The sequence below is a fragment of the Ips typographus genome, linkage group LG16 (assembly GCF_016097725.1).
Source record: "Ips typographus isolate SLU linkage group LG16, UJ_Ityp_2.0, whole genome shotgun sequence".
Taxonomy (NCBI): Eukaryota; Metazoa; Arthropoda; class Insecta; order Coleoptera; family Curculionidae; genus Ips; species Ips typographus.
Window position 1 is genome coordinate 6,088,518 of NC_138437.1, and position 17,542 is coordinate 6,106,059.

The following is a 17,542-nucleotide window of genomic DNA, read 5'->3' on the forward strand; positions in this document are numbered from 1 at the left end:
TACTCAATAGAAAAGAAAGTCTTTTGAAATCGACAGAGGTCCTTAAGATGCGTTCTAAATAACTGGAAATTTCCAGAAGCGTCTAATATTCAGTTGGAATTGCAAGATGAAGTCCCTTAAATGCTTTTTAACCTATTTCAATGTCTCTTTGCTAGAGCCTTTCCAAACGTTTTTTCCCATTATTTACGTTTGATTTTTCCAGAGGCTTATGGAGCGCTTTTTTCAATTATTTAAAAATGCTAGACTAGTTGTTTTTCTGATTGGAGCTTATTTTGATATTTAGATATCAGCAAACCGAGACTGTTTTAGAATGATAAAAGATAGAAAAAATTAATACTTGACAAAACGTTGCTTCTTCTTCCAATAATAGACAATTAGATTTACTGAGAACTGCAAATCCAGTTCAAATCTCAATTTAATTGGCACTGTTTATGCAAAAGATCTATGTCAGAACCGATGTTCTTTTCTATAGAAGGGATAAACAACATCAATGGCAAGCATTTATGCCAGTTACTGGAAAAATCCTTGCCAAAGGATAAGGTGGCGCAAAGCAGGCGCATTTGGGAGAATAAGGATCAGGGCAGTAGAGGGTAAAGGATGGCGGCTGAAATTTTGCAGGATGATTCTGTAGCAGTATTGATTAGAGGGAATAGACGATAATGAAGCTTTTGCGTCACTAACACAGCCCCCAGTTTTGTTGGTTGGCTAGGCTGGTCATATTGATTTTAAAAGGCAATTGCTGAACCCCTTTAAAATTACGAGTTGTCTGCGTCCGCGCTTGAATCCTCACAATGGCGCGAAGAATATACACGTGTTTTTTGACGTCTGTCAATCGGAAATTTATTAGACAGTGTCCAAAAGACTGCCGGTTTAAAAATGTGTATCAAAACAATCGCAAAACTCTGAACTTTCTGACGCTAGGTTTGGTTTCTCTGGAAAATCCTGGATGAATTAGAATTTCGGACTCCAAAACGCGCGTTTACTTGAATGATTTAGATTTTTTAAAATCACACAGAATTTTCATGAAATGTACCTATTGAGTGTGTGCGCAATGATCTCTATTAAAGGACGTATAGTTCTTTTTTATATTCTGTATATCTAATTAGAGTCCCGATGTAACTGCAACGCTTTTTGGCCTGCGGAAATAGTTTTTTGTGCTCAATGTAGAATTAGAACGAAAATGGATATTGAAAAATGGTGCAGAATTTGCTCGATAGAGGTTAAGTGCGGTGTTTTTCTCTTCAGCGAAGAGGCTAAACAAACATTTTTACACGCGAAAATTAGGAAATATCTCTCTGTTTCGGTAAGGCCATACGACACCCCCAGGTTTGTCCGACATGTTTTTTTTATTGTGCTGTAGATTAGTTTAGAAGATAAATTGCCAAAAATGATATGCCAAGACTGTGTAATGAAAATTAACGAATTTCACTCTTTTGCTGTTATGGCGATAAAAAGTCAGGAGAAAATGACCAGATGTGTTTTGTCCACCCCCGTTAGCCCAGAACCTACAAAAACAGAAAATGTTTCTTTACTGCATACATATTTAACTAAGGTGAGAATTGTTGCTCAAATGTTTTTGTTGTGTTTATTTAAGTCTAAAACTGTGCCAAAAATTACCTTTTTAAAATAAATTAATTGCAAGAAAATTTTAAAACTGATCTCAAGCTAAACAAATCTATATGTTTTAAGGAAAATAACGATTCTGAAGAAACAGAAATGGAAGTACGTGTAGACCCTATGTCAGTACTTCAATGTTGTTTAGAAGATAGTGAACCTGAAAATGACCCCGATGTAAATGAACCTAATCAAACTAATTCAGAACAAGAAGATTTAGAAGAAGACGACGATGAGGAATCTGATGATGAAACTATGCACAACTCTCCTTCAGGATCTTCAGAAAGTGAAAATTCCGAAAACACTTGCATTATTTATCTTTGTTCAATTTGCAAAAGAAACTTTACAACTAACAAAGCTTTACAAGAACACGTTTACACTCACTCCGCCTCCTACACTAAAACGATCCTGACTTACAGTTTTAATAATAAGTTTCACACTTTACCGGCACTTTTTATAAGCAGTACAAATATTGGGACACATAAAGATGAAACTACTGAAGACGGCAACAACACTGAAACTCAAGATGAAGGTGTGGTTTATAAATGTCCGATTTGTGCCAAAGATATTTTATCAAAGGGTGCATTAAAAGTTCATTTAGAAACTCACAGGCCTAAAGGACAGTATGGATGCGATATTTGTGGCAGAGTGTAAGTATCATCTGTCCAGCAGCTATGCAATCCTTGACTAATAGTATATTGTAGATTCAAGACCCAATGCAACTTATTTCGGCATAAGGAGTACCATCAAGGAGTTCAATTTCCATGCGAAGTATGTGGAAGGGTTTACCCAACAAATAGTACCTTAAGAGCGCACTCTATCACTCATAGCGACTTAAGGCCTCACAAATGTCCATTGTGTGATAAGACTTTCAAGAGAAATCAAGACCTAAAGGTAAAAAAAAAATCTGTACCATTTGGTGATGGTAAAGGCGTCTTTGTTGTAGTTTCACATCAATCAACATACAGGAGCAAGACCTTATCAATGTCCTTATTGTCCTAAAGCGTTTGCAAGCTCAGGGAATTGTTTCTCCCACAGGAAACGTATGCATCCCATTGAAGTGGAACGGGATAGAGAACGTGCTGCTAAAATTATGAGATAAACGGTATATGTTTTATGTCTAAGGTTAACATAAATGAACATTCTAAAGTTAACAGCAATTCAACAAAACCACTGTTACAACTAGCTTTCTTAAGACATATTGATGTTAAATTTGACAGCTCATGACACTAAATACCAGTTGATGCTTGTCAAATTTATTTAACTGAACATCTAATGTAGTTTTTTGCTAATTTATATCATGAGACAAATGTTGAATTTAAAGACTTTTACTGGGCGTTTCGTGAAAAGACAAAATCCGTCTTACACCTGTTAGAAAATGTGCAGCAGATGACAGTTATTACAAGCTTTACAGGATGGTGTTGTTTATTAACGAAACACCCAAAAGTACTCAATTTAAAAAGTGTGTCAATATTTATTATGGTAACATACTTAATAGGTGTATTTTGTATATAAAATAATATCAAATATTATTGTGAAATAAGTGTAGAAAAATCAAAATCAAGACTTGATTTAAAACAATTTTGTAGTAGATAAGAATTAATGTAAATCTCACTAGAAACCCAGAAGAAATTTTTCCTACAAACTAACAATGTACAAGATGTCCGACTTATTACTCGAGTGAGACACACTGCATCCCATTGCTGACCTAATTTAAAACATAAAGTAGTACCCCGTAATACATGTTACTCTAGAAATAAATAGCAACACATGCATCATTATTACAGTCCAGCAGTTTAGCCTGGGACCATTTCAATTGACTATAACTTTTTTAACTGTAAAGATGATTTAAAAAAACACGTCAGTTGAGTTTGTTTTAAGTAAAGCTTTCTGAAAATGTTTTTATTTTCACTTGGTGTGACTTTTTGTTTCTTACGACAAAACCCATTAAGACTTAATTCAAGCAAATTTGTACCAAAATGACATAGCTTTTTTAAATTAAAGCAGTGTTTTGGCTCACCATAAGGTAAAGATCACATCTTTATGGGTATAAAAGTTATAGACAACCAAAATAAATTGATCGCACTGTACAATGTAAATTAAAAGTACCTACATAATTATTTCAAATTTAATTTTGACACTTTTTTCTACTGCCTGATCCTCATCATTATTTGACTGATAAGAACGAATCAGTATTACATAGTTATAAGTAGGACCTGTGTAAATAAAGATAATTGTTTAATTACTATAATTGTTGTTCATTTGCCTCGAAAAAGCGATCTTCGGTCAGAACAGTTATAACACACTTCCTCAATTTTTTTCTTAAATGAACCATGTAAATAAATTTATCTGTCTGTTGTTGCAGAATTGCGAGTCAAACAAATACAATTAAAAATTTATTGTTTGAAAAATTAGAGCAGCGATAAAATTTTGGTAAATAAATAATTAGGTACAGTAAAAGTCGATTTTATAATCAGTGATGTGAAAAACAACGTCGTATTAATTAGTTTAGTGAACGACTTGTGTAAATTCATTTTAGAAGAAGTATTTATCAAGTGAGGTCAAGTTAGAAAGTGTTTCATTACTGTGTTAATAACCAGGTATGTATGTTATTGCATTTATTATTTTTTTTTTACTGGTTAGTATAGAAAACTTGCCATTTTCAACACAAAACTGAAAGTAATATTGTAAACGTCGTTATCTTAAAAAAATCTTAGTTCAAACATTACTTGTCTTAAAGATATGTTCATTGCGTCCAATACATTTTTACGCTAAAAAATACTTTAACAGTCTTTATAAATTGCCTGTGATGATTATTTAATTGATGAATATGGAGATTTTAATGTGTCATTTATAATAAATTTTGTATTTTACTTGTTAGGTGCAAACATTTTTCAAAATTCACTCTTTTAATTAAAACAGTCAAAGTTTTGGGCTTTGAGCGCAGCTCAATTATTAACTTAATAATTTCAAGTACGTGAAAATTTTGAGGGTTTTTTAAACTATGGTTATCACCCGCCCTTCCGTGACCTTTTAATTGTATAGATCGATAAGTTCGTCATCCTATTTAAGCGTCGAGCTTGGGCTTTTATTATTCGACTAGTCTACAGATGGCCGCACAGAGTGACTGACACTACTGGTGGCGCTTAGTTAGAATGACATCAGTAAAGGTGCGAAATTTCAAAACTTGAATAAGTTGCAAAGCAAAAATGATGGATGAGGCCTCTATGGATTGTCATGCGAGGCAATTTGGCCAGAATGGTGTAGTTCAGCCCCTTTTGACTGGTAAGTTTGTTTAGATTAACTGCGGTGATTAATAAATAGTAACCAGGAAATATTATAAATAGCTGCGTAAATATGCATGGATAGATTTGTGTTTTGATGCTACTGAACTTTTCTACAGTGGTTGTTGTTTGCGTCAAACTTTGTATCTACGTATACATGTAAATGCAATTGAACTTGAAAGTGTCCTCGTGTATAACTTTTAATGTATGCAGCTTATATGTGATTCTATCATTATTTTACTGAATTAGTCACCTATACCACAGTATACGATCAGCATTTCAAAACAAACTGAATTTTAGTGTTACACTAAAAATAACATTTTTCAAGAAATTTAGGACACGCACGCGGTAATGCATTGACCTAAACGCGCGTGTTAGTTTCATCTGTAAATAAATAAAATCCACATATACACACACTAATACACTTCTCAAGTAATAGTAGAAATGCTTTAGTTAACACGTGGTTTAGCCCGTTATCTAAGATCAGCAACACTCCATAAATGCTGTTAAATAAATAAACATTTTAGACTTATATCAAATAACAATGGCCTATGCCTACTGGAAATCAGGAAAAACAAAAGATCATGCAGTGTTCGATTTATTTTTTCGAAAAAATCCTTTCCAAGGCGAATTCACCATTTTTGCTGGTTTGGAAGAATGTCTCAAGTTTTTAAGAAAATTCCGTTACTCCAGGAGTGGTGAGTGTCAACTAAACAATGTATCACAATTAAATTAATCATGTCACTACTTTTAGATATCGAATATTTAAAAACCACTCTACCACCCTCAACAGAAGAAGAATTTTTCAAATTTCTCAGTACAATAACCGCCAATGATGTCAAACTCTATGCGATGCCTGAAGGCTCAGTGGCGTTTCCCAGGTAACCTTTTCTTCAATATATTTCAGTAAGGCTGAAGTTAGATTTAAAATTCATATTTATGCAGCTCATATATAGAATATCATTCAGTCAATTCTATATTTTTTTCTAAAAGAGTGCAAATTTTGTAAATCACAAAAGTTAACAACAAAAAAAGGAGTGGTATTGGAATTTTCCTCCGATAAAATAAAATTTACTCTATAATTTAATTTCAGATCTTTAATCACAAAAATAATACTGGGAGATGGTTCACTTTTCAGATATTTCTAAATTTGCTGTCAACAATGTGAACTTTATTTCTTTTACACCTTTCTCAGCGGATTTTGAATACTTCTGACTCTGAATTTCAAATCTAATTTCCGCTAATAAACGCTCAAAAACTACTGAATCACTGATTTTTCCAACAGAGTTCCATTAATTAGAGTTGAAGGTCCTCTAACAGTAGTCCAGTTACTGGAAACTACCCTTCTCACATTAGTAAACTACGCCAGGTTTGTAAATATATTTAGCTAGTGATAATAGACTACTAGCAGCATCCTCTAACAGGTTTCTGTATTTGCAGTTTAATGGCAACCAATGCAGCTCGCTATAGAATCGCAGCTGGTAATTTGATGTTATTCGAATTTGGGCTTAGAAGAGCCCAAGGGCCTGATGGGGGTTTATCAGCATCTAAATACGCTTACATAGGTAAATTACCGTGAAAATCACCAAAATGACTATATTTTTCATTCAAAATCGTGTTTGCTAACTTTTCTAATTTATTCGTTGAAAAGCTGTCAACATACCAACAAAAGACTTGAAAGAAGACGTAATTAACGAAATCTAAATAGCGTTATATCGACTGACGATGTTGAAGCTGGTACCAGGCGCTGAGAGTGTCAAATAATCCATTCAATCAATACTAAAGTTGTTTGGCGAAAAGCTTTTATGCCAGCTATTAAAATTATGCAGTTTATCCTGTGTTGCCTGGCACCACACTTCAAGGGCGTCCTGAACCTCAAGGCGAAACCTAAGAATCACATATATCAGTAGTAAAGCAAAAAAAAATTAAATCATAGTAGAACATTAAAGGAATGAATATATCTGTTCAGTATTTGCCCCTGTATCACTATTATTCAGTAGTATAATAAAACTCAATTGATTTTTCTGTAATTTCCTCACGTTCATTAAAGAAACCTTCCAGGTGGATTTGATGGAACAAGTAACGTCTTGGCAGGAAAACTGTTTAACATCCCAGTCAAAGGAACACATGCGCATGCCTATATTACTTCATTCAATGGGTTCTCTGAACTGAAAACCACTACCTTAACTCCTAAAAATGGAGGTAAACCTCTTGACTTGCTCAAGCTGGCTCTAAACTGGAAAGAAGCTTTATTACCCATTTTCAAAGTTATTTCTTCTGAAGCCAGTGAAGGTGAGTTGGCAGCACTTATATCATTTGCCATAGCTTTTCCTGATGGATTTATGGCTCTAGTTGACACATATGAAGTCCAAAGGTGATTATCAATTTTTGGTGATGTTTTGGTATTTACATATGTATTAAAGTAGGAGTGGTCTTCTAAACTACTGCGCAGTTGCTTTGGCACTGAACGACTTAGGATTCCACGCAGTAGGTATTAGGCTTGACAGTGGTGACTTGTCCTATCTTTCCAACGTGGCCAGACATTTCTTCACAGAAATAAGCAAGCAATTTGACATTCCGTGGTTTGAACACCAGTTAATCATGGCATCAAACGACATAAACGAAGAAACTATAATCAGTCTAAATGAACAAGGTCACAAAATCAACTGTTTCGGCATTGGCACTCATCTAGTCACATGTCAAAGACAACCAGCTTTAGGCTGCGTCTACAAAATGGTAGAACTAAACCACTACCCTAGAATTAAGCTAAGTCAGGAGGTTTCCAAGGTTACTATGCCAGGAAGCAAAGACGTTTATCGCCTCTACAGCGAAAGCGGACATGCGCTTGTAGATTTACTTCAACGAAGTGTAGAGCCTCCTCCAAAAGTGAACGAAAAAATTCTATGTCGCCATCCCTTTGAGGAGTCAAAAAGGGCTTACGTTAAGCCATCAAAAGTGGAAAAACTGTTAGAATTGTACTGGGAAGATGGGAGAATTGTGAAGGAGTTACCAAAGTTGCAGGATGTTAGAGACAGGGTTGCCAGCTCACTGAGAACTCTACGACCTGATATCAAGAGGAATCTAAATCCCACACCTTATAAGGTGAGCGTTCAAAAAGTTTTTAGTCAAGTAAGTCAGTTTATTGTTTATACAGGGTATGTCTAACATATTTTCCTAACCACCCTGTAAAGTCAAAGTATAAAATAAAACACGTTTTTTAATTAATTATAATTAGGAAAGTAGTTCCTTATTAGTTGACCTAGACTAAACATTAATGTCATTAATTTTTAAAAAGATGCACATTTGATATTGCAGGTGGCTGTAAGTGATGATCTCTACCATTTTATCCATGATCAATGGCTCAAAAACGCCCCAATTGGAGAACTGTCCTAAATTGAAGAAATTTGACCTGGTTTAGTGTCATCGACTCTAAAAAAAATATGCCTAGGGGTGGAAAAGATTTTGGAAGAAGTTTTAATAGATTTTGCTACTTGTTTTTGTAGAAATGGCTTCGAATGTAAAATTCTAGAGATCTCATTTAATTATCAACATACCAAAGCATTTATATATCCAGAAACTCGAGCTATTTCCCAACAGATAATACTGACAATAATTGAAGTGCTTTTTTAGATAATATGTTTGGAATGACTTGCGGGCAGGTAACATTCCTATATAACTGTTATACAGGGTCAACTAACTTTGACTTGTGGACACATATCACTACGCATTAGTTCGCTCAGTATAACTATGCTCAAAATACACGCAATATGTTAGAGTACAAAATAATGTTAAAATGTTTTTGTATTATATTTTTTGTTACATTTGCTATAAAGTTTAGTATAATATTTAGTGCAACGTTGGAGAAACTAGACCGTCCAAAACATTCTACAAAATGTTCAATAAAAATAAAGTCAAAACAAGTGATTGTATTTTTTCCAATTGCAGCAGATCCAGCTGAAACTGCAGTACATTGATTCATCCTTAGTTTAGCCTTTACTTTCTACAATGATAGTTTTTAAAGTCTTGTTAGGCAGAATTGTGGTCTTGAATTGCTCAGGAATGGGGTGTTCCACCTAAAAATTATTAATTAATATTCATTTGCATAAAAATATAGCCATAAACCATACATAATCTCCATTAGCTGCAGGAATCAAAATATTCATTTCTGAGGACTTGGAAGTTACCACCTCAACGTCAAGAGAGTCCAAACTCAAATAAACTTGACAACCATCTGTTTTGTCAATGGAAATTGTTGGTACTTTACCAAACATCTGTGAGTTTCATGGTTTTTAAAATTTAGTTATTATTAAGTTAATAAATGAAAGTACCTACCTGCATTTGGACAGATTGACAATTAATAAATTCAACAGCAGCAACGACAGAGTCCATAACAATGGCAGTCTTCTTGCAAGCATCAATAACTACAGAGTTGATTTTTCCTCTTATAGTAACTGTACACTCTGTACATTTGTATAGGTAAACTACATTGTTCATTTCTGCATTTTCTACCACCAAATTGTGGTTTCTCGTTTGGTATTCCTGTAAAGTAACGCTAGAATAAAGGGATTTCTTGGAATGATGAATTGACATACAATACTCCATTTCTTCCCTTCTCTAGTAAATACTGGAGGTTTGTCAGGCTGCACACCTCCAGATTGAGAGCCAGCACCCCTGATTGGGACAACCCCCCCTTGTTTTAAGGCTGGGTTTTTGTGTGTCTGTTGGTCTGCTGATACTTTCTTCAAATCTACATAAATGGTCAATTGCATAGAAAGGAAGAATTGCTGGACAAACCAAAACTTACTGCTGGTTATATTAGCTCCCTGGTTTATTTGAGCGAATAAAGCTGATCGGTCGCTGGCAGGATCTGGTCCTACAGGACCGAAATTGTCTAGGGGTGGAGGAGGAAGAGGACAAGATGGTGGTGGGGGTGGTACTGCAGCTGGTGCACCTTTGCCTGACCATACTAGACCTAAATTAAAATTATATTTTGAAAAAGTAGCACAAGTTTAACAACCAGATGATTATTGTACTAGTTATCTGCACATACATAGGATGATCTACATCACAAATCTTAATTTTTGGCAGAAGAAAATATTTTTTATTAAAGATACAGTTGTCGAAAATACACAGTCAAACGTCATAATCAATCAAAACAAAACTGACTCAAAATATAGGCATTTTTGTTTGAACTTACCAGTAGTATGATGTTGTTTTACAAAGGCTTGAAGCTCAGTCAACGTTTGAACCCAGGCTTTAACCCAGTCAACATGACGTTTGTCCTTTTCCTTCCAATCTTTAAGGACTCTGTTAGTGTAAAACTGTCCAGCATCGTTCATTTCCTTAACATAAGGTGCAGGAGCAGGACTCTACAATCAACGTTTATTTTGATAAAAAAATGTTATTTCCATACTAGACTACTTACCACAGCCACCCATCCTAAAGCTGGTATACTCTCACTAATAGCAGACAAGTGGTTGAAAAACGGAGAAGTTCGATGTTTTTCCCTAAAATCCTGAATTGCAGTGATGATATCACTGGTAGGCTTTAAGAAAATCATCAAATCATTAGGATTCGCCGGTTTGCTACTTTGGCTAGCCAACTCCAAGAACTGAAGCTGCGCTTTGAAAGCTTGTTGCACCAATTGACTGTGTTGAGCCACATCGCCTCCAATTTGTTGAGCAATTTGAGCGTATTGAGCCAAAGGCCCTTGAATTATGTCAGTGAATCCTAGTACGCTCATGATCAATTACTAAAAAGTGAACTAAATTTACACTTTCCAGGTGGTAAAGGTTATTTTTGTTATGTCAAAAAACATCACTGTTTGTTTCTAGGTGGTAAATTAGTGAAACGATCCAAAAGTAAAGTGTGTCGCCTGGTTGTATAGTTATATTTATATTGATTCATATATGAATGAGAGAGGGACTATTTATGGATTAAAGGATAAAAAGGTTGCGGTTGGCAAAGTCCACTTTAATCAAGTAAAAATAGATATGGTGATCTTTGATGTAAGTTGCATCAAAAAAAGAAAAATGTAAGCCCCGTTGGTATATATGAATAATTAGCATTACGTCTATGTTGTTACACACTTTTTCTAAATATAGCAAACCCATATTACAATCTAAAGTCACAGTAAACAACCATGGTTAAAAAAATAGTAAGAGTATAGTGAGCATTAAAAACACACTATAACTATAGGAAGAGGGTTTTAAAGAAACACAAAAATGCTTTAAAGATAACTTACTTGTTAATTTTCAGTCCGGCTCTATCGAAATTATTATCAAATCTAAAATAGTGTAAAAATGTGTGTGTTCTATAGTCACCACTAATATAAAACTAAGTTGACTTCACAGAGATGAGCATCGCGGTATTTTTGGAATGCGTTGGCAAATGTTTTTCACGAGTATCGCTTGTAAATATTGGATTTGTAGTAATCCTGAAATTCTGGAAAATCTGGTCCGGTCATGGACGAGAAAAAAAACTACCATTAAAGTTTTTTTTTCAAAATTTATTTAAAAAATAAAAGCAATGTTATATTTAAAATTACCGTTATGTAAAAATAAAACAAAACCTAGAATACGAATTTTAGGTGGTAATTGTTATAAAAGCTACCAACTACAATTATAATAATAATTTTGGATATGTTTTAGTTTTTATCTAGGTGTTTTGAGAAAGTGACATTATTAAACAACATTTTAATGCAACAAGTTGTGAGAATTATTGATTTATTTATTTTTAAATCATTTTCTAATGAGGTGTAAACGAAAGAACCTTTTGCCTGTTAAAGAATTTTTATTACTGACCACTTTTCTCTTTGACTTTTCAGAATATGGTTTTCAAAGTTTCCATCATTCAAAACGTTGAATCACCAACTGAAACCACATAGACTAAAACTGCAACATCCAATTTAAAGAGGATAAACGAGAGGTTTAGGCTATTTTTATTTATATTAATAATCTAAAAATCAAACAAAGTTATCAACTTAAATTACTGATTGCGTGGAATACAAATGGAAGGAATACAAGTGTCTAATGTTTTTGGCCCCACATGGACATTTCGCTTTGAGATCTGTAAAGTTGAGCTGTATTGATATGCATTAAGCCATTTTAGAACTTTTAGCATAATGTTATTAATTACTCGAAAACTGAAATTTGGTAAGATAACTGTTTTCCTTCCATTCTAAAATTTGTAAGACGACAATTGAAAATAAGCACATCGGATATGCGTTAAAATTTAAACTGCTTTAGAATATCCTAATCACAGACTTTAATAGAGTTAATAACACAGAACCAAAATAGAAGTCACTACACAAAAATGACGGATTTCGTATAAAAATCCTAAAATAACCGCATCTCAATCACAACGTTTTTAGCACCAAGCATCAAAAACCCCTCGATTCCTATAATAATAATAATTAAAACACTTAAAACTACATAATACTCGGAAGAAAGCTTAAACTAAGTGATGAAATTGCTTGAAATAAAATTTGGAGTTCTGCACTTCAGTTATCTTTATTTCCTAGATTGGCAAGTACCTCAGGAGTGACATTGGAGCGCAACATGTCGTTTTCGTACTCCAAGAAGGAGATACGCTCCACCAGCTCATTAATTTTCACTTTGAGCTCCTGCACTTCTAAACGAACTGCATGAGTCAAATGATTTTTGACCACATCCTAAAAAAAAACACAGTTATTGTTGTTTATTGTTGCAATAAATAATGGAAGAATTTTTGTTTTATCATTGTTTTGCTGTTCAAAGCAAAGCATTTTATTTTTTTATGTAAATTGAAAAATAAAATTATTTTGAGCGTGTTTACACTGCATTTTTTACTTTTTTTGCTTCCAAAACTGGCAACATTGTCACAAACTGTAATTGAAACCACTTTTATCAGTACTTTCTCTTGTTTTGTGGTCAAAATTTGCAACGTTGCTATTTTAAACCTGACTTTGACAGAATTAGCTAACATTTAATTTTTGCGTTCAAATCCTCAAACCCTCATTGGTTTAAATGGAACACCCTGTATATTTTAGGGTAATGACACTCTGCTTGCCAAGACCTACATAATAATCTACTATGTGCTGTAATAAAAGTGTACGGTTTCTGAGATATTTACGGTGAATGTTATCGTTATCTTCCACAGAGAATTGTACTAGTATTCATTACGTTCGAAGCAGCAAATATATATTATTTAAACTCTGTATGTTTTCACTTCCATCAAATTTGTAGCTAGATTTTTCTTTTACCATTTAAAGTAGGAAATCTAGAAAATTATTTCCATCCTTGTATAACTTGAAAAGCAGCCATTTTCTTTGAAAAGTTACCATGGATCATACGAATTTATATAGAAATAGATATAAAATTCAAATCTAATGCATATTAAATTATTGCAAGCTACATTTGGTTTTTCATGCAAAACCTTTCTGTGTAAAGCAATATTCAAGGGTTAAGACGAAAGCATTTTCTAAATTTATGGCGTGACGCTATGCATGTTCTTGACATGTAAATCCAGGATATTTTACAGAAGCCGATAAAAGCGTTTCCTCCAGACAAAATGTAAACGTATTTACTAGGAAAACTTACCAAAGCATGCTCGATCTTGGTGTCAATTGTAACGTCACAGGAAACAGAAGCACTGAAAAGAAGAAAAACCATTTAATACCTAACAAATCACTAAAGATACAAGCCAAGTACCCAAGAAAATCCCTAATAAAACAGTAAACAGCTAAAAACGTAGAGTCATTGAGATCCAAGTTTTTGAAGCTCAACGACAAGTTTTCATTGATTTTCTCGGTTTTTAAGTGCACTAACTCTCTTTGATTTGTATTGTCTACCGGCATTTCATGGCTCGAAGCCATTGCCTGGCTAAATTTCCATTAGGAAACTTCGCACTGTGTGAGGAAACGTGGATACTACGATCCCGTTCTAATGGAAAGCAGCGTTGCCAATGCTTTGTGCCCGAATCCATATTGTCGTAGAGCACACAACACTTTAAAAGGATCGAAATTATTGTTTCAATTTCATTAGGCAGGAAAGATAGAAATCAGTAACAATTTGGCAATTAGGCAAAATAGATTAAATTATGTTGTTAAACCACTTTGAATGATCTACCATACAATACAGTGAGGAGTAAACGGAGTTTTAACCAGATTTTATGTTGGGAATTGAATTTGTCTAAAAATCTGGAAACATCTACACAGTGTATGAAAATAAGTGATATTCAGAAGCCGTTAAAAGTTAAAACCGCAGTTTGCTTAAAATGAATCAGTCCACTTACAGCATATTTCATAATCATTGAATATTATGGAAAGTAAAATTGAGACTTAATAGCTAAGTAGTGGTACATCGCGTCATTTATAAAGGTTTTTATGGTTTTTCCAATAAAGGTTCAATTTTCCCAATAAAGTTTTAGACACCCTGTATACTAAACCATCAGAAATTTGACGTGCCTAACAACTTAAAAAAAGTCTATATCAAACTATTTTCTTCAAAACTCGTTCTGTTAAACCAAACAAAAATTAATATTTTCTGTATACTTAACATTTCTCATTTCTGTTTGTTTTGCAAGATCCCTACCAAAGTCAACTGATTAATTGTCACTGAAAACAATTATTTTCAAGAGTATCGTAATTTGTCTACCAACACTTATACCATTAATTGGCAATTTCATCATTTAACTCGTTATTACGTTATTAAACAAAATCATTGTTGTTGATTAATAGCTAGTTAATATACCAGTTGGAAAGTATTGGTTATTGGACAAACATTTTTATAATTTGTTTAAATTGTAGAACATTGTTTTGAACTTTGTTAGAACATGAAAACTATAATTTTAATATTCCGTTAAGTAACTAACACTAAAATTAAATATATTAGGACATTTAAGACAAAAAAATTTTAACAAATTGGCAATGCTTCACAGTATAGCGTCTGCGTATTTCTTATCGATTCCCCTATCCATAAACGCTATTTCAAAGGGCATATTAAAATCTGGCACCAACTTTTTTCCTAGCCTGTCTTCATGATTCGAGGTTGTTTTGGCAAAACTTGGCATTGGGCCAGGATAGCATTTAATTTCAGAATTCACGTTATCCTACTTATTATAATTAAAAATTTATTGTGGTACTTACCCGTTATTGTCATTGGAACTTGGGACCAAATCCTGTTGGTTGGTGGTATCGATATCTGGGATAGATTGATTGAACGTAATGGCAAGACTCTGTAAAAAAAATCCAAATTACAATACTAGTACAGAAATGAATGCGAAATAGATTATGTTAAATGTTTAGTGACAAATTCATGCGCCAAAATGTTCTAGACTAAACTTACTTGTTTGTTCTGATTAGTATCTAAACTAGAATTAACGACAGTATCAACACTGTGGCAACTAGCAAAACTCACTCTCGACATTGGCAGGGTGCACTGAGATGAAATAGGCATTGGTCTCTCAGACGGGACGTAAATTGGAATAGATTCAGGTATTATTAAAGACCCTGTATATACATAACTAGGTTGGCAGCTTGATTCCCAATAAGGTCTCGTAGTTAAAGTAACCGAAGAGTTATCTAGGGTGGTTTTAGTGTCGGAAGACTCGTCCAAATAATCGTAACAGGTCCACCTGCCTCTGCTAAAAGGCCCCATACTTCCCACTTTAACCACTCTAAACCTCCCTAAATCTTTATTTATATTACTTCTCACTTTTTCTTCTTTTGGTCTTACGGGAGGTGAGGGAGGCGTAGGTGGTGGTTCTTCAATCGCGGGGCTAGTTTTTGCTATTAAAGCGCTATTTTGGCAAAAAAGCGTTTGAGTCGGTTGCTGATCATCTCTAGAGTCTTCAGAGAAACTTGGGGTTTCGTTGTCAGTTACTCTTGAAATTTCATCTGTATGACTTTCATCCAAGTCGTCAGCTGATTCATCTTCCTGATCGTATCTTGTCATTACCCCAGTAATTTGGAAGGAACAGCTGGGCGACGTGGCTTGAGATTTTTTTCTAACAACCATTCTCCCTTGGGGTACATCATCCCCCAATCTAAGAGTCTCACTTGTTGTACGGTGTATCACAGTCCCTTTTTTAGTTTTCGCCGACAGACTCGCCATTCTGGGGCTTTAAAATAAAAATCAGCGCCACTTAACAAAAACATGCCGCCGGTGGTTGTATCGAAAAATTGACAAACTCATTTTTAAGAGAACTGAATCAAACTTAGGAGTTTTCCTGTGTTTTCTACGATACGATCAACATTGTGAGGTCGCGTTACGCGATTTTCTACGGGGGTTAGAAAGTGACGTTTACCTCCTTTCCAGGATTTCTTTCCGGGCGTGCGCTCTATTATTGCCTCTATTGCGTAATTCTCAACGTACAGAGCTGGGCCTATGAGCCGTAAATTAACTTATACCGTGCAACGTGAATTTTGCTTTCTTTAGGGTTTCTATGCAGTTTGATGCACTTTATTGTGTCAGGTTGATTATTGATTTTTATATTTAAAAGCCATTTCATTTTGTATTTAAATTAGACTGCCCGGAAATAAATTACAAAGAATTTTGATTTGAAGGAAACAACACCAAAAGTAAAAAAAACATTTTGAGACCATAGCTTTATAAATCAAAGGTCCAAACAAACTATAATAATTTTGGGAATTTTCATGATAGTGGATATTGATAATAAACAAAAATCGAACTTATTCTCAACTGAAGTTGAGTAAGTTTTTTTACCATCTTTTATCTGTCACGGTTTCTAAAATGGACAACTGGTATAAGTTCAATAAAATTTACACTTATTACTATTACTATTACAAAAGTGCATCGAATTTACTACATAAAAGCAATTAGTAACACTAGCAAAATTTAGAAGCGCACAGATAAGCACAATTTTTAGTTACACAATTGGATTTATTTTTTATAAACAAACTAATATATTTTTTTATAAACAACTACTTATTCAAATTTAACAAAACATACGAGAATTCCCGGAAGGAGCAACACATATTTATTACACCAATAGTTAGTAGGGAAATAAGTATAAACAGTAGGTTAGTGCAAAATTGCCACAAATTTTCAAAATTCTTACTTTTTTTAGAGTGAGCATCATCAACACACAAAAATTATCGACTTACACCAATGTAATAGTGAAAAGGAAGTACCAATGGCAAATGATTCAATTGCAGTGCATCCGATTTTGCCAAAAATGCATAATTTGCAATTTTCGTCCATGTATAAGACTTTGCTTTAATCGGCTAGTTATATTGAGTTTTGTTTGTATTTACTGGATAATCTTAATCGTTTTGCTTTTCCGGTCGTCGTTTCAAGCGCCTATAGTTCCATATAGCCATAACAAATAATAAGCTTGTTGAGAATTAAATTGACTTAGTTCATTGCTGAGAATCCCTGATTGTGACAATTTAAGTAAATTATGTTGTATTGTAATTGCGATTCGACTGGCGTCAGAGTCATAAAATTTAACAGTTGTAAATTTGAACAAATCCAGCCAAACTAAACAACACGAATTTGTTCTACCAGAAGCAGAAGCTATAATATTTTTAGGATCACCTAGCCTTGCGATTACGATTATTGTGCAATCATTTTGAAACACATTAATTTTAATTCAATGTACAAATTCTAGAAGGAAAGAAAGAAGATAGAGTTTTAGAAAGA

At 33.9% G+C, this 17,542-nt stretch overlaps 4 protein-coding genes across 7 annotated transcripts; 2 read left to right on the top strand and 2 right to left on the bottom strand.

The window, feature by feature from the left end:
- The first annotated feature begins 780 nt into the window (after positions 1-780).
- LOC145739171 (uncharacterized) lies at positions 781-3,865 on the top strand. Its single transcript, XM_081994581.1, has 5 exons — positions 781-1,303; positions 1,361-1,552; positions 1,690-2,264; positions 2,319-2,508; positions 2,561-3,865. Exons 1-5 carry the CDS (start codon positions 1,181-1,183, stop codon positions 2,714-2,716), a joined length of 1,236 nt encoding a protein of 411 aa, XP_081850707.1. The 5' UTR covers positions 781-1,180; the 3' UTR covers positions 2,717-3,865.
- Positions 3,866-3,982: 117 nt separating this feature from the next.
- Positions 3,983-8,818, top strand: LOC145739168 (nicotinate phosphoribosyltransferase-like). 2 transcript variants are annotated; one of them, XM_081994577.1, is made up of 9 exons: positions 3,983-4,214; positions 4,660-4,899; positions 5,426-5,596; positions 5,653-5,779; positions 6,184-6,267; positions 6,339-6,463; positions 6,960-7,272; positions 7,322-8,000; positions 8,214-8,818. In XM_081994577.1, exons 2-9 carry the CDS (start codon positions 4,824-4,826, stop codon positions 8,289-8,291), a joined length of 1,653 nt encoding a protein of 550 aa, XP_081850703.1. In that variant the 5' UTR covers positions 3,983-4,214; positions 4,660-4,823; the 3' UTR covers positions 8,292-8,818. The 2 variants fall into 2 exon arrangements, with proteins under 2 accessions (XP_081850703.1, XP_081850704.1); XM_081994578.1 differs by having other exon boundaries at positions 3,995-4,214; positions 7,325-8,000.
- LOC145739170 (adenylyl cyclase-associated protein 1-like) lies at positions 8,682-11,301 on the bottom strand. Of its 2 annotated transcripts, none has more exons than XM_081994579.1 (8): positions 11,143-11,301; positions 10,324-10,650; positions 10,096-10,267; positions 9,703-9,870; positions 9,491-9,645; positions 9,231-9,437; positions 9,026-9,169; positions 8,682-8,971 (listed from the first exon to the last, which is right to left on the bottom strand). In XM_081994579.1, exons 2-8 carry the CDS (start codon positions 10,639-10,641, stop codon positions 8,885-8,887), a joined length of 1,251 nt encoding a protein of 416 aa, XP_081850705.1. In that variant the 5' UTR covers positions 10,642-10,650; positions 11,143-11,301; the 3' UTR covers positions 8,682-8,884. The 2 variants fall into 2 exon arrangements, with proteins under 2 accessions (XP_081850705.1, XP_081850706.1); XM_081994580.1 differs by having other exon boundaries at positions 10,324-10,662; positions 11,143-11,252.
- Positions 11,302-11,385: 84 nt separating this feature from the next.
- Positions 11,386-16,187, bottom strand: LOC145739189 (uncharacterized). 2 transcript variants are annotated; one of them, XM_081994615.1, is made up of 4 exons: positions 15,296-16,187; positions 15,025-15,113; positions 13,478-13,529; positions 11,386-12,570 (listed from the first exon to the last, which is right to left on the bottom strand). In XM_081994615.1, exons 1-4 carry the CDS (start codon positions 15,989-15,991, stop codon positions 12,400-12,402), a joined length of 1,008 nt encoding a protein of 335 aa, XP_081850741.1. In that variant the 5' UTR covers positions 15,992-16,187; the 3' UTR covers positions 11,386-12,399. The 2 variants fall into 2 exon arrangements, with proteins under 2 accessions (XP_081850741.1, XP_081850740.1); XM_081994614.1 differs by having other exon boundaries at positions 15,224-16,186.
- Between the last annotated feature and the right edge of the window lie 1,355 nt (positions 16,188-17,542).

Coding starts and splice junctions, on each gene's coding strand:
- LOC145739171 (XM_081994581.1), top strand. CDS start 1,181: ATGGATATTGAAAAATGGTGCAGAATTTGCTCGATAGAGGTTAAGTGC. Junction 1,304..1,360: donor GGAAATATCTCTCTGTTTCG/GTAAGGCCATAC, acceptor ATTGTGCTGTAG/ATTAGTTTAGAAGATAAATT. Junction 2,509..2,560: donor AGAGAAATCAAGACCTAAAG/GTAAAAAAAAAA, acceptor TCTTTGTTGTAG/TTTCACATCAATCAACATAC.
- LOC145739168 (XM_081994577.1), top strand. CDS start 4,824: ATGATGGATGAGGCCTCTATGGATTGTCATGCGAGGCAATTTGGCCAG. Junction 4,900..5,425: donor AGTTCAGCCCCTTTTGACTG/GTAAGTTTGTTT, acceptor TAAACATTTTAG/ACTTATATCAAATAACAATG. Junction 6,268..6,338: donor ACATTAGTAAACTACGCCAG/GTTTGTAAATAT, acceptor CTGTATTTGCAG/TTTAATGGCAACCAATGCAG.
- LOC145739170 (XM_081994579.1), bottom strand. CDS start 10,641: ATGAGCGTACTAGGATTCACTGACATAATTCAAGGGCCTTTGGCTCAA. Junction 9,646..9,702: donor GGGAGCTAATATAACCAGCA/GTAAGTTTTGGT, acceptor CCATTTATGTAG/ATTTGAAGAAAGTATCAGCA. Junction 9,170..9,230: donor GTCAATCTGTCCAAATGCAG/GTAGGTACTTTC, acceptor TGAAACTCACAG/ATGTTTGGTAAAGTACCAAC.
- LOC145739189 (XM_081994614.1), bottom strand. CDS start 15,991: ATGGCGAGTCTGTCGGCGAAAACTAAAAAAGGGACTGTGATACACCGT. Junction 15,114..15,223: donor ATACTAATCAGAACAAACAA/GTAAGTTTAGTC, acceptor TTTTTTTTACAG/AGTCTTGCCATTACGTTCAA. Junction 13,530..15,024: donor AGTTCCAATGACAATAACGG/GTAAGTACCACA, acceptor TCTTCTTTTCAG/TGCTTCTGTTTCCTGTGACG.